The following is a 21,097-nucleotide window of genomic DNA, read 5'->3' as shown; positions in this document are numbered from 1 at the left end:
ATCTTCCAAGTCGAGGTCCTTAGCTGCTGCCACAATGTCCTTCATGACTTGGGCTCCATTATCAGGGTCTTCTCCTTGAACACAAGCTGGCCGCAAGTTTCTCCAGGCAGAGTTCGGGTTCCTAACTGACACTTCACGTCAAGCTTTTTCTATGAGTCTAATGGCGTGCACAATGTTAAATTCTTCCTTCCCAAATTTCCTCAATGTCATGAAGCTGGAAGCATGGCAAACTTCAAAGCACCTGGTGAAAAGTGCTTTGGTATAGTGCTTCTTGAAGTTTGATATGACATTCTGGTCCATTGGCTGAATTAGAGGTGTAGTGTTGGGAGGTAAGAAAACAACCTTCAGGAAGCTGAACTCCAATTCCAGGGCACCTTCTAAATCAAGTGGGTGGCCAGGCGCCATTATCCATGGTGAGGACAGCCTTCAGTGGCAAGTTATTTTCCTCCAGGTATTTCTTAACTGTAGGTGCACAGACTTCAAGCACCCTGTCCTTGAAAAGAAGCTTAGTAACCCAAGCTTTTGGGTTAGATTTTCAGTAGACTCCAAGTTTACCTTTGACAATTGTGTGCTTGATGCTCTTGGTGTTTCAGAATGATACACCAAAGAGAGGCTTGATCTTCAGGTGTCCACTAGCATTGGCAGCAAAGAGGAGGGTCAGCCTGTCCTATGGCGCCTCTGTAGCCAGGTGGGCAGGAGCAGCAGTGCGTAGCACACGCTTCTTGATTAGACCGGGGTTTGAACCCGTGCCCACCAAATACGGAGGATGCGGAAAGGTCAGAGAATGACCACCACATATCCCCCCAGAGCAATATGGCCTTAGTTGCTAATGCTCCTAAAAACCAGATAACAAACAAACAAACAAACAACAACAGCTTGTCCTTCATAAGCTTGTGGCCTGACAGAGCTTGTTCTTCCTTTGTGATGTAGGTTTTACTGGGCATTTTTTTCCAGAAAACCCCAGTTTCATCACAGTTGAAGACCTGTTTTGGTAGATATCCTTCATCTTTCATGAGCTTCTGAAATTTCTTGGCAAATTTATCAGCGGCTTCTTTATAAGCACTTGCTGCCTCCCCATGCCTTATGACACTGTGAATGCCAGTCCTCCCCTTCAACTTCTCAAACCATTCCCTGCTTGCCTTAAATTCAGATTCTTCAGAGCTTGGCCCTGGAGTTTTTTTCTTTCAGGTCAGCATAGATGTGCTTGGCTTTCAGACAGATGATTTCTTTGCTGATGGTATCTCCTGCCATTTGCCTTTGGTGGATCCACAGTAGCAGCAAGTTCTCCATTTCTTCAATGATGGGGTTTCTTAGGGTATCTGGGAAGTTGAGGTTGCAAAGGGAGTATCCTGTTACTCCCTTTGCAACCTCAACATTCTTGATGGTCTCCTCGTTCTTCAAGATGGTTCCAATGGTGGATTTGTTGACTCCATATTCAATTGCCAGATCAACTACCCTACTCCTTTTTCATGCTTGGCAATGATGTCTTTCTTGGTTTCAATAGTGATTTTCTTGAGTGTTTTCTTGGGCTGACTTACACTGACACTTTTCTTAGGACCCATTTTTTAAATCTTTTCAAAATCGTTTTTAGACTCTTTTCAAAAGAAACTTTCAAAAAACAAATTTGGAACTTTCCTGAAACAAAAGAAAGACGTGGTGAATAAAACAGAATGCGTGTTGTATTTGTGTTAACCACCTCCCTGATTATCCCGAGTTAACTCGGGTTAGCATTTTAATGTCATAAATTATTATCCCGAAATATCTTGTGGTCGTGTACAGATTTGTGTTCTTTCAATACTTACCCGAGTGAAGCCGTCAGAAGCAGTGAAGCTGTCGGCGTGTGGTAAAGTAGTGCATTCATTACAATATGGCTCTTGTGGCCATTCACCATGGGCACGTTTCTTGGAATATTTTAATCTGAGACAAGCGTCAAATGACACCTGCTGATACCTTGCATATCGTTGTCGCCTGGTATTCTTTCCTGAGCACTGTGCTGCACAAGGTTGTCTGTTTCATTTTCAAGAATTAATTATGGATAATTAATGAAGAATTAATTATGGATAATGACTGAAGAATAAGTACTTCAATTTGTTTCATAATCAAGCACTGTATTACATGGCATAAAAGCAATAAAAATCGTTATTTGAAAAATTGGTATTTTTTTTTTACATGAAAATAGGGAAAAATAGTAAGGGGTAAGAGGTTAAAACCCGGGTTCGTGGTATGAAAAGTTTGTCATATGGGGTGTTTGCGTACGAGATCCCCCACTGTATAGTAAATAAATTTGATGAATTTGAAGTGCCGATCAAGGCATCAAAGGCAGATATTGTTGGTATATCAGAGACATGGTGTCACACAGATATAAGCAGTGCAGAATTGGAATTTGTGGAGTACAATGTGTACAGAAAGGATAGACAGGGTAGAAGGGAGAAGGGGTTATGCTGTTAGTTAAGAAACACAAATCTAAGGAAGTGTATCCAGTTTATATGGGTGGACAGTGCAATGTTGAGTCTGTTTGGTGTGACACTGGGAAAGGGTAAACGGGAGTAGGTGTGTGTTATAGGCGTAATGAATCTGATGAATATAATGTGCAATTGTGCAGAGAAATAAAGTGGGCCAGTAAATCAGAATGTCTTGTAATGGGGAATTTTTAACTGTCCAGATATTGACTGGAACTTGTGGGTTGGTCACTTGCATGCTAGCAAGACTTTTATGGATTTATTGGAAGATTGTTTTCTACAGCAACATGTTTGGGGGGCAACAAGGAGTAATATACTCTTGATCTGATTATCAATAGTGATTATTCATGCATTAAGAATTTACAGATAAAGGAACCACTATGTCACAGTGATCACAGTGTGCTGATGTGGAATTTACAGGCACTCTCCGACTTACCTAATATTCGACTTTACATAAGTTTTTTCCCAGCTGGTGCAAACTTAAAAGAATCGTGGAAATGTATTTTGTATCCCATAGGAATAAACTGAGGCATTGCAAAAACATTGCAATGTGAACCCAATAACACATTGTTTTTTTGGTATTTCATTCCAAGACCTTAAAAAAGTTGAAATTTTTGCTATATTACTAAGCTATTTATCTCTCTAAAAGGTCATTTTTATAATGGAGCGCTACCCTTTCATTGTTATCATATGTTCTATTTTAAGAATCAATTTTAAACGGCTTTGTTGATATATTTCTAAAGAACATTTCTGGAGGTCATGACTATAAAACAATAAAAACAATTTGCACTTTCCGGTTTATTGGGCTATTCTGTTAGTGCATCTAATTATAAAAGGGTAGTAAAGTCAATCGTATTGCATTTGCGATAATCCCAATAACTGGAATTGTGTGGGTTTTTACTTTATGATGGTGAAATGTGTTTCACCTTCACTTAAATCTTCAATTATAAATACATTTTCAGAATCTTTTGATAAGAAGCATGATTCATCATCCCCTATTTGTGGGTGGTACCACATTTCCATTAGCCCTATTGGAACATCGTTTTAGAGCTGTTTCCTGGAAATGTAAGGAATATTGGATCTCACCAGGATCTTCATCATAACCTCAAAAGACATCAATCATACAGCATGAAGGAAAAGATGGGAGTGGTTGCCAGAGCTTTGCTCTGGAGACTAAACACAGCTTCTACCTACTTCAAGCCTCCAATAAGCAAAGTGGTTGTATTGCACCAATTAATGAGAGTCATCTACTATCTAGTGTTGTCTGGTAACACAGAGGGGTGGCATTCTTGTGTGTAGTGTGGACCTCACATCTCAACCCCTGCTTATGTTCGTCCACACCTAGCTGGTCACATCCAGTATACTAGATGTATTTCAGGACTTGCACATGGGGATTTATATCCAGGGTTACAGTCCCACCATCATGAAGGTGCATGCAGAGGATTTGGCTGTTACAGACTGACTGTCATAGTCTGGAGAACCTGTTGCAATACAGTGACGGAGGAGAGGATTTTCTCACTCGCATAGTCACAGCAGACAAAACGTAGGTCCATCACTTTACCCCTGAGAGCAAATAAGACTTCATGACCTGGAAACATCCACAATCTCCTGTGTACAAAAAATTCAAAACTGTTCCCAGTGTCCGAAAAGTCATGGCCACTGTGTTCTGGGATCGCCAAGGCGTTCTGTTGGTGGATTTCTTGCCGAAGGGAGGAACAACTAATGCACAGCTTTATTGTGCAACATTGGAAAAACTGAAAGGCAACATTCGACGCAAATGACCAGGACTCCTGACAAGCGGCATGATTTTGTTGCATGACAATTCAACTCCACACACACTGCCCACATCACTCATGAGTGGTTGTGCCATAATCATTGGGAAACTCTGTCACATTCCCCTACAGCCCAGACTTAGTGCCTTCAGACTTCCATTTGTTCAACCCTCTGAAAAAACACTTTTCAGGAAAGCATTTCACCACAGATGAGGAAGTTTGTCAGGCAGTGTGATGTTGGTTACTGCATGTGAGCACGGGCTTCTTCAATACTGGTATTGATAAACTGATCCATCATTGCGACAAGTGCATCAATAAAACTGGAAACTTTGTGGAGAAGTGCATGTTCACTTATTTATTCTTGGTGTGTAATTTCAACTTAGTATTATTACACATCATTGAGAGAAAAAATATTACCTTACTTTTCTGGAAACCCCTCGTACACACACACACACACACACACACACACACACACACACACACACACACACACACACACAGTGATCTCTGAAATTATGACTGCCTACCTAATACTGTGTTAGGCTGCCATTTGCACAGAAACAGCTGCCATTCACCTAGACATTGACTCTACTAAATGTCTGAAGATGTCCATAGGGACCTGCAAGGCTTTCTGCAGTGTCAAAACAGATAATGGTTTCATGTCCATACACCTCACTTCCCATTCCAGAACATCCCAAAGGTGTTCAATTGGATTGAGATCAGGCATTGGAGGTCAACCAAGATGGATGATATCTTCACTGTGTTCCTCGAACCACTCATACACAATGCAGGCCCAATGACACGGCACATTATCATCTTGGAAGATCCTGCTTTTGTCCAGAAAAAAATGCAATATGTCAGGGTGTACATGGCCTCCTAAGAGCTGCCAGTATACTTCACCAGTGAAACGTTGATCCATACACATTAGGGGTCCCAGTTCTTACCAGCAAAATATGCCCCATATTAATAGCCACTGTTGCCTGCCTGCATAGCGGGCACCATGCATAATGGGTCCATGGACTCAGTGTTGCTTGTGCCACACACGAAGGCATCTGTTGGCATGTTGCACCAGATATTTGAACTTATCTGACCAACATAAAGTAAAGTAAAAAAGTAAAGTGCAGCCATTATCAACCCACTGCAGGATGGAAGCCTCCTCAACAATTCATGCTGAGGGAAATGGACCATAATCTGCCACGCTGGTCCAGTGCAGGTTGGCAGATCGACCGTATTCAGCAGTCAGGGGCTTGAACACCGGTCTACTCAAAGAGCGTGTGCTACTGCACTCCCGCTCCTGCCCACTCGGCTACGGAGGCCGCACCTGTTTCTAATCCTCCAATACCTAACAGTGTGTAGAAAATCTAGAAAACCTCAGCATTTGCCATCAAAGCTGATTAGCAGTGAGAAAAGGGTGTCTCTTTGGTATTCTTTATGTGCACATCATCATTTTGGATAATGTTCTTGCATTCCTGAAAACGGATAAGTTTATTGAAAAATTTTGCTGTTTTATTGAACCTAATTAATATTAAATCGTATTCGATACATAGCTTTATAGTCCTAATCATATTTGTTACTGTATTTTTAAATTTAGCTATACTAGATTTTCTACATTCCAACTTACTATATGTAGAACCTTTGTATCAGTAATTTGTCACAAATATCGTATGTCATAACTTATATTGTAGTGCATGGTAGGCCAAATCTGGTGTTTCAGTTGTGGTAAATAATTTAATTGTTTGAAAGTGCGAATCACATAGATTAGAGTTGGACAATTTTATTATCTATTATAATTAACTCATAACTTGACAAATGCAACAGTATAGCTTAAACTTGATAGCATAGTACAGGGCTGGGCAACCCACAGCCTTAAGGCCGCATGCAGCCTTCTAAGATCTTATGTGCAGCCTTTTTCACACAAAGATGAAATAAAATCATAAAATAATCCTACTACTTTTAAACTAATATTTTTTAAAATTAAATATTCAAAACGTTTTAATAATAAAAAGCTTTATATTTTTTTTTTCACAATATAGAAACATTATTCAGATAATTAAAAAAGAAAAATACAAATTTTTTGATCTAAAAAGTAAAATATATCATGTTTAACTTTTTCTATTTATTTAAAAATCATTTTTATATACCACAAATGATAAAAAAAACGAAAGCTATTTAATAAAAGAAAAATTCTAATCCTCTGTTAAGTTTGTTAAAATAAAAAAAATATTTTAACAGAGTTAATAATTTGACCAAAATAGTTTTTTATTTTAAAATTTAAATTGTGACATTGTGATTTTTTATCTGTTGCTTTTATGTGCATATTTGTAACTGTGAATGTTTTGACAACCATATGTATCCTTGTCTTGAATTTTGTAATCCTGTAATTTCTTATGTTTGATTTCCCAATTGATTAATTTTTAGATTGCCCATCATGTCCAAAAAAGTTAAAAGGAAGTTGAATGAAGAAAACAGAACATTTAAAAAAAATTGGGATGCAGTATTTTCTTATTTCTGTGAAAGACAAAATGGTTTGTTTGATATGTAATGCAGCACTAACAACATTAAAAAAATACAATGCAAATCAACATTATCTATCTCACAAGGACCATAAATATGTAAAATTAGAAGGAGAAGCTCGTAAATCTGCACTTCAAAAAATGAAGAAAGAAAAACAGCACCACGAAAAGGCTTTTGGTGCTTTTATTAAGCAAGGAACTTCTGCAACCGATGTTACATACAAAATAGCGCATGTACTTGGAAAAATAGGCAAACCATTTAGTGACATCGAAATGATAAAAGAATGTATTGTTGAAGTAGTAGGATGTTTAGATCCGGAAAAAGTTGACAAATACAAACAGTTACCTCTCTCAAGAAAAACTATAACTAATAGATAACATGAATTAGCTCAGAATGTAGGAGAACAACTTCAGGTAATAATTCACTCTAAAGATGTATATTTTTCAATAGCATTAGATGAAACCACTGATAGAAATGACTCTGCTCAAATATATTTTATTCGTGCTATAACTGAAGATTTTCATTGTTATGAGGAACTACTGGCTTTGGGTACGCTCACTGGAAGGACTCGTGGAATTGATATTTTTAACAACTTTAAAGAAATGTGTCTTGAGAGAGGACTAAACCTTGGTAACCTGGTGAGTGTATGCATGGACAGGTGCACCTTCTATGAGAGGAAAGCGAGAAGGATTCGTTTCATTGTTAAAAAAAGAAAAGCCCAATTTAGAAAAGTTAATTTCATTCCACTGTATATTACACCAACAAAACCTTTGTTCTAAATCCTCCACATTGAGCAATACTTTGGATAAAATTATTGCAATTGTTAACTTTATTCGAGTAAATGCTTTAAGACATCGCCAATTTCGAAGCATGCTTATATTGGATGATGAGACATATAATGTCAACTTGCCATATTATTGTAAAGTGCGCTGGTTATCAAAAGAACAAATTTTAGTAAAAGTTTTGGCTTTGCGAGAACAAATTTAAAAAATTTATAAGGAACAACAACAAGAATGTGATTTATTAGATGAAGAATTTTGTAGAAATGCTGCATTTTTGTGTGATATTATGGAAAAGCAAAATGAATTAAATGTTTATTTGCAGGGAAAAACAAGACATGACATGTGGCAAAAAAATTCAGGTATTTCAAAAAAAAACTATTTTTTACAAAACTCCTTTCTCTAAATCAGAAATATATGGGGAACAATTTCCCTCATTTAAAAAATATGTTAAAGGAGCAGAAAACCGTATTGGACATGCTAATTGAAGAATACAATGATAGATTTTCTGATTTCAAAGAACATACTTTAGAAATGAAATTGGCATATGAGCCACATTTAGTTGATATTCTGACAACACCCACGGAACTACAGTTTTTTTTTTTGGTTTTTAGGAGCATTAGTAACTAAGGCCATATTGCTCCGGGATATGCGGTGGTTATTCCCTGACCTTTCCGCATCCTCCATATTTGGTGGTGACGGGCTCGAAACGGAACTACAGGTGGAATTAATTGAATTAGGAGAAGATAATATGATAGACTTTTTTTGATACAAAAAAATATCCTATTGAAATATGGAAAAATGCAGTTGAATACCCACGTTTACATCAACATGCTCGTCAACTGCTGTCTTGCTTTGCGACTACGTATTGCTGCGAATAAACTTTTTCATACCTTACACAAATTAAAAGTCATTTAAGGACTCAGATATCTGATATTCATTTAGAAGACCAACTCAAGTTGCATACAACTAAGATGGAGCCTAATATCCAGTTGTTATCTAATAAAAAACAAACCCAAAAATCTCATTAGTTAATTATCAAAAAAGATGCTTCGGCTGAAACCAACTCATTCTGATGAGTTTAGCTCATTAAAAATGTGCAATCGAAGTGGTTTCAGCCGAGACATCTTTTTTGATAAACAACTCAACCACCAAAGCATCAAATCTTCAACTCATTAGTTAACTCATATTAAATTATTTTTTACAATAGTACAGTTTTTTCTAATTATTCTTGTATTTGTATGGGTTTAACATTCTCTCACAGAGAGAATGTGAAATAATTGCTATAAATTTTCATTTGAATAACAATTTAGAAAATAATTTATTATCTTTATAATTATATTTTTTTAAATTTTGTGTTCATATAAAATGTAGGTGGATGTATTATGATGAGAATATTGTAAATATGTATGTTTTATTGAAATTTATTTGCCTTTTCTATAGTTATATGTAATAAAATTTAACACTGATAATTAAGTATAATTTACTTCGTAAGTAGTGGTTCGAAGGATCGGTGCGGCCTTTCCACTATTTCCGAAAATGAATATGGCCTTTTATTCAAAAAAGGTTGCCCACCCCTGGCATAGTACATATTATTGCTGCATAACTGGTGAATTAGACTAGTGTTATTATTGCATTTAAGAATATTAGTTTATTGTAGTATTCTAAATTATATTGAATATTGAAATACCAACGAATTAAGAGCAGATCTGCGGAATTACTTAACAGGGCAATGTTGAAAAAAAAGTTGCAAGTTAGAGTTAAATTTGAAAGTGCCTCAAATTCTGTGCAGACATGATAGGAGGTAGTATACGATGAGAGCCTTGTCAGTGAGTTTGGCCCAGGTGAGACTGCAAGGCTCATGTGGTAGAATTTTTCTCAGCATGGTTTGTGCTTGCCAACAGGAGAGATTACTCTTACATGAAAGGGATTCACTTAAATAGAAAGAGTGCAAGAATGTGATGGGTGGGCCAGAAAACTTGGAAAACAGAGCATAAGAAATGAATTTGAAGTGCTGCTCAAGTCATCAAATGCATACATTATTGGGATGTGGGGTAACTTGGATATAAGTGATGCAGAATTTGAATATGAGGAGTATAATGTGTATAGAAATTAAAGACAGAATAGGAGGGGTTATGCTTTTAGTTAAGAAGCACATAAAATCTAAGGTAGTGCATCTATTTGACATGGGTGGCCAGTGCAATGCTGAGTTGTGACGTAAGCACAGGGAAAGCAAAAATGAGAATAGGAGTGAATTATAGGTTTAATGAGTACAATGAAGAAGCGAATGGGCCAGTAAAATGTTTTACAATTGGCAATTTTACCGTTTCCAGATATTGATGGGAACTTGTGGTTGGTCACTCACACACTAGCAAGACTTTTGTGGATTTATTAGATGACTGTTTTCCACAGAAGCATGTTAGAGAGGCATGCGGTTAGAGAGAAGCATGTTAAACTAATGTGTAATCAACTCACAAAGGAGGTTAGGCAAGCTTAGGCAGATTACAAGAAATCTTTGACAAAAGGATGCAAAGAAAAACAGCAAAAACTTTAGTTATGTAGACTCTAGAAGGAAGGAAATGAATCACATTGGTCCACTTTGTATCGATGGTTCAATTGTTGATGATCCTCAGGTTGCTGACATACTGAATAAGTATTTTGCATCTACATTCACACTTATGGAATTCTTTAGGGGATTGGATGTGCAGGAAGTTTTTAAAACTTTAAAGAGAGCTAAATAATTTTGCAATAACTGAAGAGAAATTGTTAAAGTTAAACATAAGAAAAGCACCTTTGGTGGATGGGATCTACCCAGTTATATTAAAGAAGGTAAGCAAACCATTAGCCATAATTATAAGAGCATCTTTGGATTTAGGGGAAGTCCCTGTAGACTGGAGATGTGCAATTGTATTCTCAATTCATAAAGGGGATCAGTTGGTGACACCAGCAATTAGAGACCTATTAGCTTAACTTACGTTCCAGTGAAAATAATGAAGTCACTAGTTTAAGAAGTAATGCAGGACCATCTAGACAGGAGTGCAGTTATACTTTGGACACATCATAAGTTTCTGAGGGGGAAATCTTGTTTTGCCAATTTGATATGTGAGGGCTGATGACCCTCCTATGTGTGTGTCCTGTGGCACTATTTTATCGATTAGACACCTTTTAATTGACTGTCCAGATTTTAGCAATATCCGTCTTACCGCTTTTAACCATCTGACTGAGCCGTATACACTCAGTCAGATTTTATCTGACAATGACAATGTGTCTGCTGTTTTTAGTTTTTTTAAATCAATAAAGGTTTTTACTCGTATTTAAAATTTTTACATTATTGTTATGTCTTTTATTATATATCTGGACACGGTGGCCTAACTACTTAGGTCACTGAGAGAATAAATTTTTATATATTACCTTGTTTTGGCGCATTATAGCCTTAGATGCTAATTCGCCAATAAAATCTAAATCAAATCAAAAAATCAAAAAAAACCAATTTGATAGGGTATTATGATGCAGTAACAAAGGAACTGAATGAAAAATTAATTTTGATATCATACACTTTGATTTCAAGAAAGCCTTTGATACTGTTGCACAAAAGACTGCTGCACAAATCAAAGTGTTATGTAATTAAGGGTGAGTTACTGCTATGGACAAAGGTATGGTTGGGTGGTACAAGACAGAGTGGTTTTCAATGGACACTGCTCTTTGTGGACTAATGTTATTAGTGGAGTCTGCAGGGTCTTGTCTTCTATATTAATGATATTGATGAAGGCATATCATGCATAATAACCAAGTTTGCAGCTAATACAAAGGTTGGCAGGTTGGTTAATGTTAATGTTTTCTAGATCTTATTGGTACAACAGGATCTAGAAAAGTTAGGCAGATGGGCTGAAAAATTGCGATTGATGTTTTAATATTGACAAATGTAAAGTGCTGTATATGGGTAGCAGTAACTCCAGAGTAATGTAACAAATGTGTGGTACTACACTCAGGGTAGTGGAAAATGAAAACAACCTTGGGGTAACTGTGCGCTCTGGTATGAAGTTCTCTGAGCAGTGCAGACAGGCTGCCAGGACAGCTCATGATATTTTGTCAATGATAAGCAGGAATTTTTGATATGCGGGAATAAGGAAGTGATTATTTCATTGTATAAGGCAAAGGTCAGGGCACACCTCGAGTTCTACATACAGGTCCGAAGGCATCGTATTAGGAAGGACGTAGAGTCCTGGAACAGGTACATAAAGGGGCAACGAGATTAGTAAGGGGGAACAAAAGGATGCTCACCAAAAAAGGCTTCTGTTCTGCAAATTACAGTGTCTGAATACTAGGCACCTGAATGATGATGTGATTGGGGTATTTAAGGCTTTGAATGGATTGAGCAAGCTCAGTGCTGATTTATTATGGAAGTAGATAGCTTAAATAAATTCAGGGAGAAACTAGCAAACTATTGAAGGGAATGGATAGATGAAATGGGATTTTTTTGCTGATGCTGTATAAGCTTGCTTTCTTGCATCATTTGCCACTGCTAATACTGATATTGTGATGTCAAATGTAGTGACCTGCTGTTGAGCCCATAAAACATGCTGAACCTTCTCTCAGCATGAACTTCCAATTTGTGTAATCCTGTACAGTTCTATTGGTAGCAGGTGGTTTGACCTGTCTGACTAGCAAACTATTGAAGGGAATGGATAGATGAAATGGGATTTTTTTGCTGATGCTGTATAAGCTTGCTTTCTTGCATCATTTGCCACTGCTAATACTGATATTGTGATGTCAAATGTAGTGACCTGCTGTTGAGCCCATAAAACATGCTGAACCTTCTCTCAGCATGAACTTCCAATTTGTGTAATCCTGTACAGTTCTATTGGTAGCAGGTGGTTTGACCTGTCTGATGCGATTCTTTATACACCTTAACCACAGTGGGCTGTGAACAACCGACAAGACATGCTTCCAATATGGAAGCACTCGACGCATGAGCTCCCACAGTCATGCACTTCTGAAACTCCATGATATCCTTACTATGTCCCATAACTGTTGCTTTATCACTTTAACTTGCATGAACCATTGCAAATTACCACTGCTCTAGTGTATGGAGCTGTTCTGCCATTTTATGTGAAAATGGGGTAGTCATAATTCAGTGATCACTGTGTACACACACAAATGCATCTAAAAAATGATTTTTCAAAAAAAAAAAAAAGCATTCATACAAAAAAAAAAAAAAGTCCTGAAGTAATGTGGTAACCAGTGGACAAAAGAATATGAATAACCCGTTGCTTTGCATTGCAATCAGTAATTTTAATTTTGGTAGGCATTTAGTACTTCTGATCAGTGACTCTCATTAAGGAGTTAACACAGCTACAGTGAATATCTGTCTGAAGAAAATATTATTATTATTAGCTATATGGTGCAAGGAAGCCTGAGGCTTATGCTGCACCAACCAAAAAATATATACCCGAGTTACCCTGAGAGAGAGAGAGAGAGAGAGAGAGAAAGAGTCAAAAGGGAATCACTAAGAAAGAGAAGAATGATGATATTATATGTTAATTTTTTGCACATAATTTAAAATTGCCAGAGATTCAGGCAATTTGTATGGGGCCATATATTAATGACAACCACAGAACAATCAAATAATTTTTCTGGTGAGAAAAGTTTGGTCTTCTGATTTGGCACTCATATAATATGTGGGACATATCTGTAAGAAATCTTTTTTAATGAGTGCTTTAAGCAGTTTGGTAGATAAAACATAAATTGTGTTTTCAGTTGTTCATTCAGTTCATATCATTTCATGCTCAAATTCACCTGTTCAAGATAATACTGTTTAACAGTTTTTCAAAAAATTTCTGTTTATCTGCACTTCTTGGTGCTTCCTTATGAATTTGAGTGTACTGATCCCAAATATAACCTAATTTTTTGCATAGCATCAGTGGTTTCCCAAAAAGGAAAGTAAATATGCAATAATACTACAATATATACAAGGTATATTTGGAAGGTCTTGTTAAACTTTGGGAACTAGTACTACTAGGCATAAGGATGAAGAGTTCATAGGGACATAGGCCCAAAAACACTTCCGAGTTATAGCCTAATACCCCCCCCCCTGAGTGAAACAAAAAAGGTCACCTGTGGAACAGAGCAATATTTGAAATGGCTCCATGAGCAGCAGTATATATGCTTCATAGCATTTTCTCATAGATTGTTGAAAGTTTTTGAAAAATTCTGGACTGTTCAGAATTATTTGACAACCACCTGTGATCCATTCTTAGAAAACTTTTGCAGAATGAACTAGGATAATTTAAAAAACAGCCTTGAAGTGTCTCCAAAATAAGAAAGCCAGTGGATTTAAATCAGGAGAGTGTGTGCAGGCCATGCTGTTCGTCCACTTCTCCTAATCCAGTGACCTGGATACTTAACAAGCAATAAGGTTAAAATATGCTGGAACCCATGATGCGTGAATCACATTTGACAGAGTGTTTCGAATGGAATTTCTTCCAGCAATGCAAGTCATTCCTCCTCCAAGAAGGTGACAGGAAAAATTTACTAATCAGATAGTTAACAGGTAAACAAGTGAAAATTCTGGTAAAATCCTGCCGATGCTGAAATTGATTGATAATGTGAGTATTTTCATGTGCCCATTGGTAATTGTGAAAATTAACAATGGCATATCTTGTGAGTTGTGATTCATCTCTGAAAAGTATACAGTGAAGAAAAGAAGGTTCAATACTCTGCTGCAGAAGTCATTGACAAAACATGAATTGAAGAGGAGAGTATTATTTAGATTAATGATTTGAAAAAGGAGTATATAATTAAAAAATTTTACTTATTACTTATTCAAGTAATAAGTAAAATTTTATTTACGTAATTACTTATAAAGTTAACCTACACATAAATAAGTTTAGGTTAGGTTATATAAGGCAATAAAATAAATAAATATTCAGACCATGGATCAAAAAATTCATTTCAGATCTAGGTATTACATGTAAAACTTGGTTGCAATCAAAATTTAAGAAGTGGTCATAGTTAGGGGAGGATGAGGAGAGAAAAGAAAACAATTGTACTAGAAAATTTTTTTCCTATATTTCATTATTGAAATCTGCTATGTTATCACACAGGAAATTGTAACCAGTGGCCTAAAGGGATATCCTGTATACAGGCTTACTGTGTTTTTTATCTCTCAGTTTTGGCAACAATTTTCAGTCTGATTGCTGTGATAATTACATTCCAATCAGACTGTGATACATTTTGAGTTATATCAAACTATAGGCTGCTCTGGTAAGTTTTCCATGGTTGCATGCAATTTATACAACTGCTATTTTTCCCCCTCAATGAAATTTGACCCATTCACGAGCAGTGATCAAATAGTGGAAAAAGCAGTTTTGAAGGACGTCAGAGAATGGGTTTTCACAATTTTTCAGAGGATAGTAACAACACTGAGATAAGTGCATTGCATAAAATGAGAAAAAGAACCATCAGAATTTGGATGTACATTTAGGTAAATAATTAAGAAAAATTTTAATTTCTTTTTGAACAGCAGTTATGGACTTTGTATCAACAAAAATCAACAATCAAATAAATAAATATTAAATACATAAATATAAATAAAGATAAATATTAAATATTAAAAATATATTGAAAATTAATGTAAGTGCATTTATTTTTTTGATTTTTCTCAAATAGACCCTCCAAAAACTTCACTTGAATGAATACTTGCCACATGAAATGTATTAATAACATTGCCCACTTATCTGTGGACGTGGTGCATCATGACCTTAGTTGCCTCGTGCCATAAAAATCAAATAAAATCAAGCCCACTTATCTGATATGTTGATGGCTATACTTCATATCTGAGGCAATCAGTAGTGCAAATTAAAAGCCTGAACTGTATGCTGGTGACATACTAAAAACTCACATTATCATCACTAATAGATATTTTAACTTTTAAAGCATTTGTGCAGCAACAATCCACAAGAGTGCTGCTGATAGCTTACATATGTAAAGTATATTGACAAATGTAAAGTATTGCATATGGGAAGCAGTAACCCCAGAGGAACGTATCAACTGTGTGGTACTATACTGACAGTGGTAGAGAGTGAAAAAAACCTGGGGGTAATTGTGCAGGCAGATATGAAGTTTTCTGAGCAGTGCAGACACTGCAAGAGTAGCTCATGGAGTATTGTCAATGATATACAGGAATTTTTCCAGCAAGGATAAGGAGGTGATTATTCCCTTGTATAAGGCAATGGTCAGGCCACACCTAGAGTACTGTATACAGGTCTGGAGGCCTCATTTCAAGAAGGATGTAGAGCTGCTGGAACGAGTACAGAAAAAGGCAACAAGATTAGTGAATGGAACAAAGGGTTGCTCTTACGAATAAAGGCTTAAATTTTGCAAATTTCAGTGTCTGGAGACTAGGCACCTGCGAGGTGATCTGAATGAGGTATATAAATCCCCTTCAATACTGATGGGATTTTTCCTCTTGCTCAGAATAATCGCCTGAGAGGGCATAAATTCAAACTGAGGAAAGACAATTGTAGGATAGATGTGTGGGAGTTTGCCTTTAGCCAGCAGGTGGTTGATTGCTGGAACAAACTTCCATCTGTCGTGGAAGTTGATAGCTTAAACAGATTCAAGGCAGAACTGGAGAAACATTTGGAGCGAGTAGATGGGTGAAATGAGAAGGGTCTGTGTGTTGTTGTTTTTCTTTTTTTTTTTTGGCTGATGCTATATAAGCTTGCTTTCTTGCATCATGTGCCCTTGCTAATGCTAATATTTGCAAATCATGCATTCATATAAACCTCTTAGCTGTCAGCACCACTCCATTTTGAATTTGAAATAATACTGTACCCAGCTACTTCTTTATCACTTTTATAAATTTTGATTAATTGAAAAATATGCATTTTACGCAACAGGCAAAAATTTTAATATCATTTTTCAAATGTGCTGCATAACAGGGATCAGAATTCCATACCTCTTCTGTTAATTGTTTTATTTATTTTTTTTTTTTTTTTACACCATCATAATGAAAGCCAAATCTCATTGGTTGTAGGACTGTTATTCCTGTCATGCTTGACAGCTCCTTTAAACAATAACACTTTTGTGCAACAATAAACTTCAGCTGCTAGTTGAGCATTCATAATGATCTATAGCTAATCATCATCTAACTTGGTATCAGCAGGGTGTGAATTTCAAAATGTTTTAGAACAATACTGCAGATACTGGGTGCCTGTGACCTGGCACCTGGTATTTGCTGTTCACTGATTTAGGCTCATTTTATCAAAAATTTATATATATGTATATTGCCAAGTATTGAAATTAGAAATAAGTAATTGAATTCAACCTTTTTAGCTTTACCTTAATTAGGTAAAGTTAGATTACCTCTTAGTCCCTGTTACTGCATTTTTATAAAATTAAAAAAATCTAATTTGATATTTCTCTATGTCCCTTGAATTGACTTCTTATATTCACTACCAGTTTTCTGTAATTTTTAGTAATAATATTTAGTGTTTGATATATGGGTGCTTTACAAGGTTTATTGTATGCACAATAACCCCCTGGGGGCTCACATCTAGTGAGTATGGGCTTGGCACACCCAGGATCCTGAGCTGTATATCATCATTCTTCTCTTTCTTGGTGATTCCCTTCTACTTCTCTCTCTCTCTCTCTCTCTGGATAATTCAGAATTTTTTTTTTTTTTTTTTTTTCTTTTTTTTTTCCTGGTGCAGCATAAGCCTCAGGCTTCCTTGCACCATATGGCTAATAATAATAATAATAAGGCATTCTGATAAATACAAATATTTTATTGGTCATTTTGTCAGTTATATTATAAAAATAATTACTGCCTCTTATTATCAACTTGTGTTTTTTTTTTTTTTTTTTTTTTTGTACATGTCTAGGTTGTCCAAAGAGAAAATTGTATATGAAAAGGAAGCAGAGAAGCAAAGAGAAAGAATAAAGAAGATGAAAGATGATGATAAAGATGAATATGATATTAGGAAACAGGTAATTTACAAGTGTTTTATAGCAACATTTTAGTTATGGTATGTGCTAAAAAAAATGTTTATTTTGGTTCTTTGATGTAATTATTGTATAGACATGATAGAAAAAGGTTATCTGATAGGATAAATTCAGTGTTCATTATAATAATGAAGTATTATGCAGTGCACGTTGAATTTATTAAATCAAGTATCCTGGTTTTGTATTTTTCACGTGTTTTTTTAAATTGGATGTTTTGTTTAATATAGTTTTGAGAGGTCATATTGAATACGGGTATTGGACTGTTGTAATAAAGTTTTAGTATTTTTGTTAATTTTTTTTTTTTTTTTTTTTTTCAAAATTAGTTTCTTCATGTAGGGAAGTGACCTTATTACAACAGACCTTTTATATTCTCCATCTCAGATTATAATATATAGGCATTTTATTAATTGTACAGAAAGACAGTCTTTTAGAAAAATAAAATACTAACTAACGTGTTAATAATCCCACAGTGTTCAAATCATTATGTTACACATTTAAACAGAATCAATAACAAAGTATTATATTTCAGATATTATAATACATAGTAGTGGCACTGCATTGTTATTTTATTAGATTTTAGTGATTCCATTCATGTTTAAATAGATATTTTAAGACAGTGATTCCCCTACACTGAATTACGGATTATTAATATGCGAATTCAGCACTCAGCCTTGTTGACTTAAGATTTTTTATTGCATGATACTATTTTGCATATTTATTAGCCCATTATTAAAGAGCTACGTAAACATTGTTATTAATAATACTATTCTGGGTAGGTTTGAAATGTAATCTTGTTAATATTTGTTTGGTCTTTCTAATTGTAGTTATTATAGATCAGGGGTAAACAGAGTGTGGGGATTAATTTTAAAACAAAATAATATAATATTTAGAGAGTACACTATTGTGATTTGTTGCTGACATGTAGATAGCCACATTTCAAATGAATAAACATTAATGCATGTATGGCCACAGAATTTGATTCTATAATTACCATATACTCTATTTGCAAATACACTTTGCCCTTGAATAAGCTGTGTACCCCATTTTTAAGATATGAAAGAGAAGGAAAAAAAAAAAAATCAGAATTTATTTTTGTGCCAACATCATAATTTCAGATTTTTTCTGTCTCTTGAATAACTTTCAGATTTTCACTGATCATGAGGGATTGTAACTGCATGCATTTAGTACTATATTTACTCATATACTATCTAAGTATATTAACTATATAATATTGCTGTAGGTACACCATAGTTTACCCATAAATTTGAACTACGTATGTAGTGTAAAGGCAGCTACAATGTGAGACAATTAAAATGATGCTTTTACACTACATACGTAGTTCAAATTTGTGGGTAAACTATGGTGTATCTACACCAATATTATGTAATCAATTACCTAAACCTATATGAAATTATGCCTTGGATTAAATTAACAAATAAGCTGTGCACCTTTCCCCCTCCCTAAAAAAAAAAAAAAAAAATGCAGAGTGAGAAAACTTATACACATCTTGTAAATTATATTCACTAGCAAAGGGCAACAAACTCAAAGAACCGTGAGCTGCATGAAGTGGCTAGGTGATTTCTGTTATGGTAAGGGAAGGTGACAAACATGCTCCATTACCTTTCATTTCTACTGATATATATATATATTTAATTAATAGTTAACAGAGCAGCAATGGCTCAATACATTCTATGTTATAAGTAAATTAGTTTAGAAATGGAAGATTTACCTCTATGATGTCTTTTAAACACTTCAGTGCTGATACTCTCCATAGTTAAATAATTATAGAAATAGATTACATGTATTCTGTTCCCTCGTAGACAAGATCAACGATACAATGCACCCCAGAATCGGGGACCCGTGGACCCCAAACCAGACCCTAAAAATACATTGAATCATTGTCCCAATCTTTGAGAGAGAATACAATACGTCTGTATTTTAAAAACAGTTTAAATGATTTGAGACCAAATAAATACATAGTAAATCCATACTCTTAATACTTTAAAAACTAATCTTAAAACATAAAAAAAATTAAGAATCCTATAAAACATTAAGAGACTGAAGAATTTTGTACTGATATATATGAATGAACTGCATGCATTGCTAAGCAACAAGTTCACTTCTGAAACAGCGAATTTAACCTTTTATACAGCAGAACATTCCAGGTTGCATATTTAATAAATATCAGTAATAAATAAACTACTTCTTTCACAAATTATGACCAGGTAGAAAAATAAAAATTCTGCAGTAAATAAAACATGTTAGTAAAAACAGCGTTTTTATTGTCTGACTGTGACTGGAGGAGAAATCTGAAGCTGTGGATTAAATTAACAAATAAGCTGTGCACTTTTTTTTTTTTAGGGGGGAAAAAATGCAGAGTGAGAAAATATGGTATTTTATGCAACTTAACCAAAATCACAATTAAGAGTTTATAGATATGTCTGACATGTGAGCTTGAAATGAACAATCATTTGGTTTTGAGGGTAAAAGGTAAACTACAGCCATTATCAACCCACTGCAGGATGAAAGCCTCCTCAACAATTCATGCTGAGGGAAATGGACCATAATCTGCCATGATGATCCAGTGTGGGTTGGCAGATCGACCGTATTTAGCAGTCAGGGGCTTGAACCCTGGCCCACTCAAAGAGCGTGTGCTATTGCACTCCCACTACTGACCACTCGGCTACGGAGGCCAGTGTTTTGAGGGTAGTTGTAACATATTAATTTCAGATCATGTTTAGATTTAGATTTATAGTAAATGTTAACTCAACAGTGTTGATCTATGTTCACATGTCACCAGAAACAAACCAATAAGTAATATTTGCCACTTGACTGTTAAATAATTATATTTATATTTATTTATATTCTATATACCGGATCCATTTTTATCCTATAATGAATGTTAGGTATAATATTTTGAAATATATTTGCTTTTAAAAACATGAGATTCCTGTGTTTATATTTTTGATATAAAAGTTAAAAATGTGACCATGTGATTTAATTTGTTTTAAATAGTTTGAAATAAGTTTAAAACAAATTAACAATGACAATGGAAAAAGTGTGAGATACTTTTTCCATTGTCATTGCATTACATTATCTAAATGTTGAAACCACTCAACTGGTGTATACTGTTTACATGTGTTGAATAAACTCTTAAAAAATAGATTTCATCTTGTTTCTGTCACTAAATATTAGCATTTAGGTTGCTAATGTTTTCTAACTCAAATACTAGACATGCATATTTTGAAAAATCCCTTCTTAAGAATACAGTTTGTATATGTGTAAATGTGTATCATGCAACTTCAGATATAAAGTGTCACAAGTAAGGTAAATAAAATTGGAGAACCTTCTGAGGTCAGGAATTGAATACATATGACCTCTTTCAAATACCAAACAATTTAAAAGAAACTTATTACATAATAAAATTTTAAAATAACTGTATTTAAACCCATAAAATCTTTTAAAATATACAGAGTTAAAGCATTATAAGTATATTACAATTTGTGTTTTACCTTTATCGTGATATACTTTAATGCTTTTAAAACACAGATGTTTGCCTTTATCACAT

At 35.0% G+C, this 21,097-nt stretch overlaps 1 protein-coding gene across 1 annotated transcript in view; it reads left to right on the top strand.

The window, feature by feature from the left end:
• The window catches only part of LOC150083350 (tubulin-specific chaperone A-like), a 76,982-nt gene that overhangs the window by 17,313 nt on the left and 38,572 nt on the right, over positions 1-21,097 (top strand). Inside the window, exon 2 of the mRNA XM_090377204.1 lies at positions 17,409-17,514. Coding sequence (XP_090233330.1) covers positions 17,409-17,514 — 106 coding nt within the window. The remainder of the gene's footprint in view (positions 1-17,408; positions 17,515-21,097) is intronic.

The sequence above is a fragment of the Mastigoproctus giganteus genome, chromosome 7 (genome assembly GCF_048544385.1).
Source record: "Mastigoproctus giganteus isolate SK-2022 chromosome 7, ASM4854438v1, whole genome shotgun sequence".
NCBI classification, from domain to species: Eukaryota; Metazoa; Arthropoda; class Arachnida; order Uropygi; family Thelyphonidae; genus Mastigoproctus; species Mastigoproctus giganteus.
This window is presented reverse-complemented; position numbering and strand designations above follow the sequence as displayed.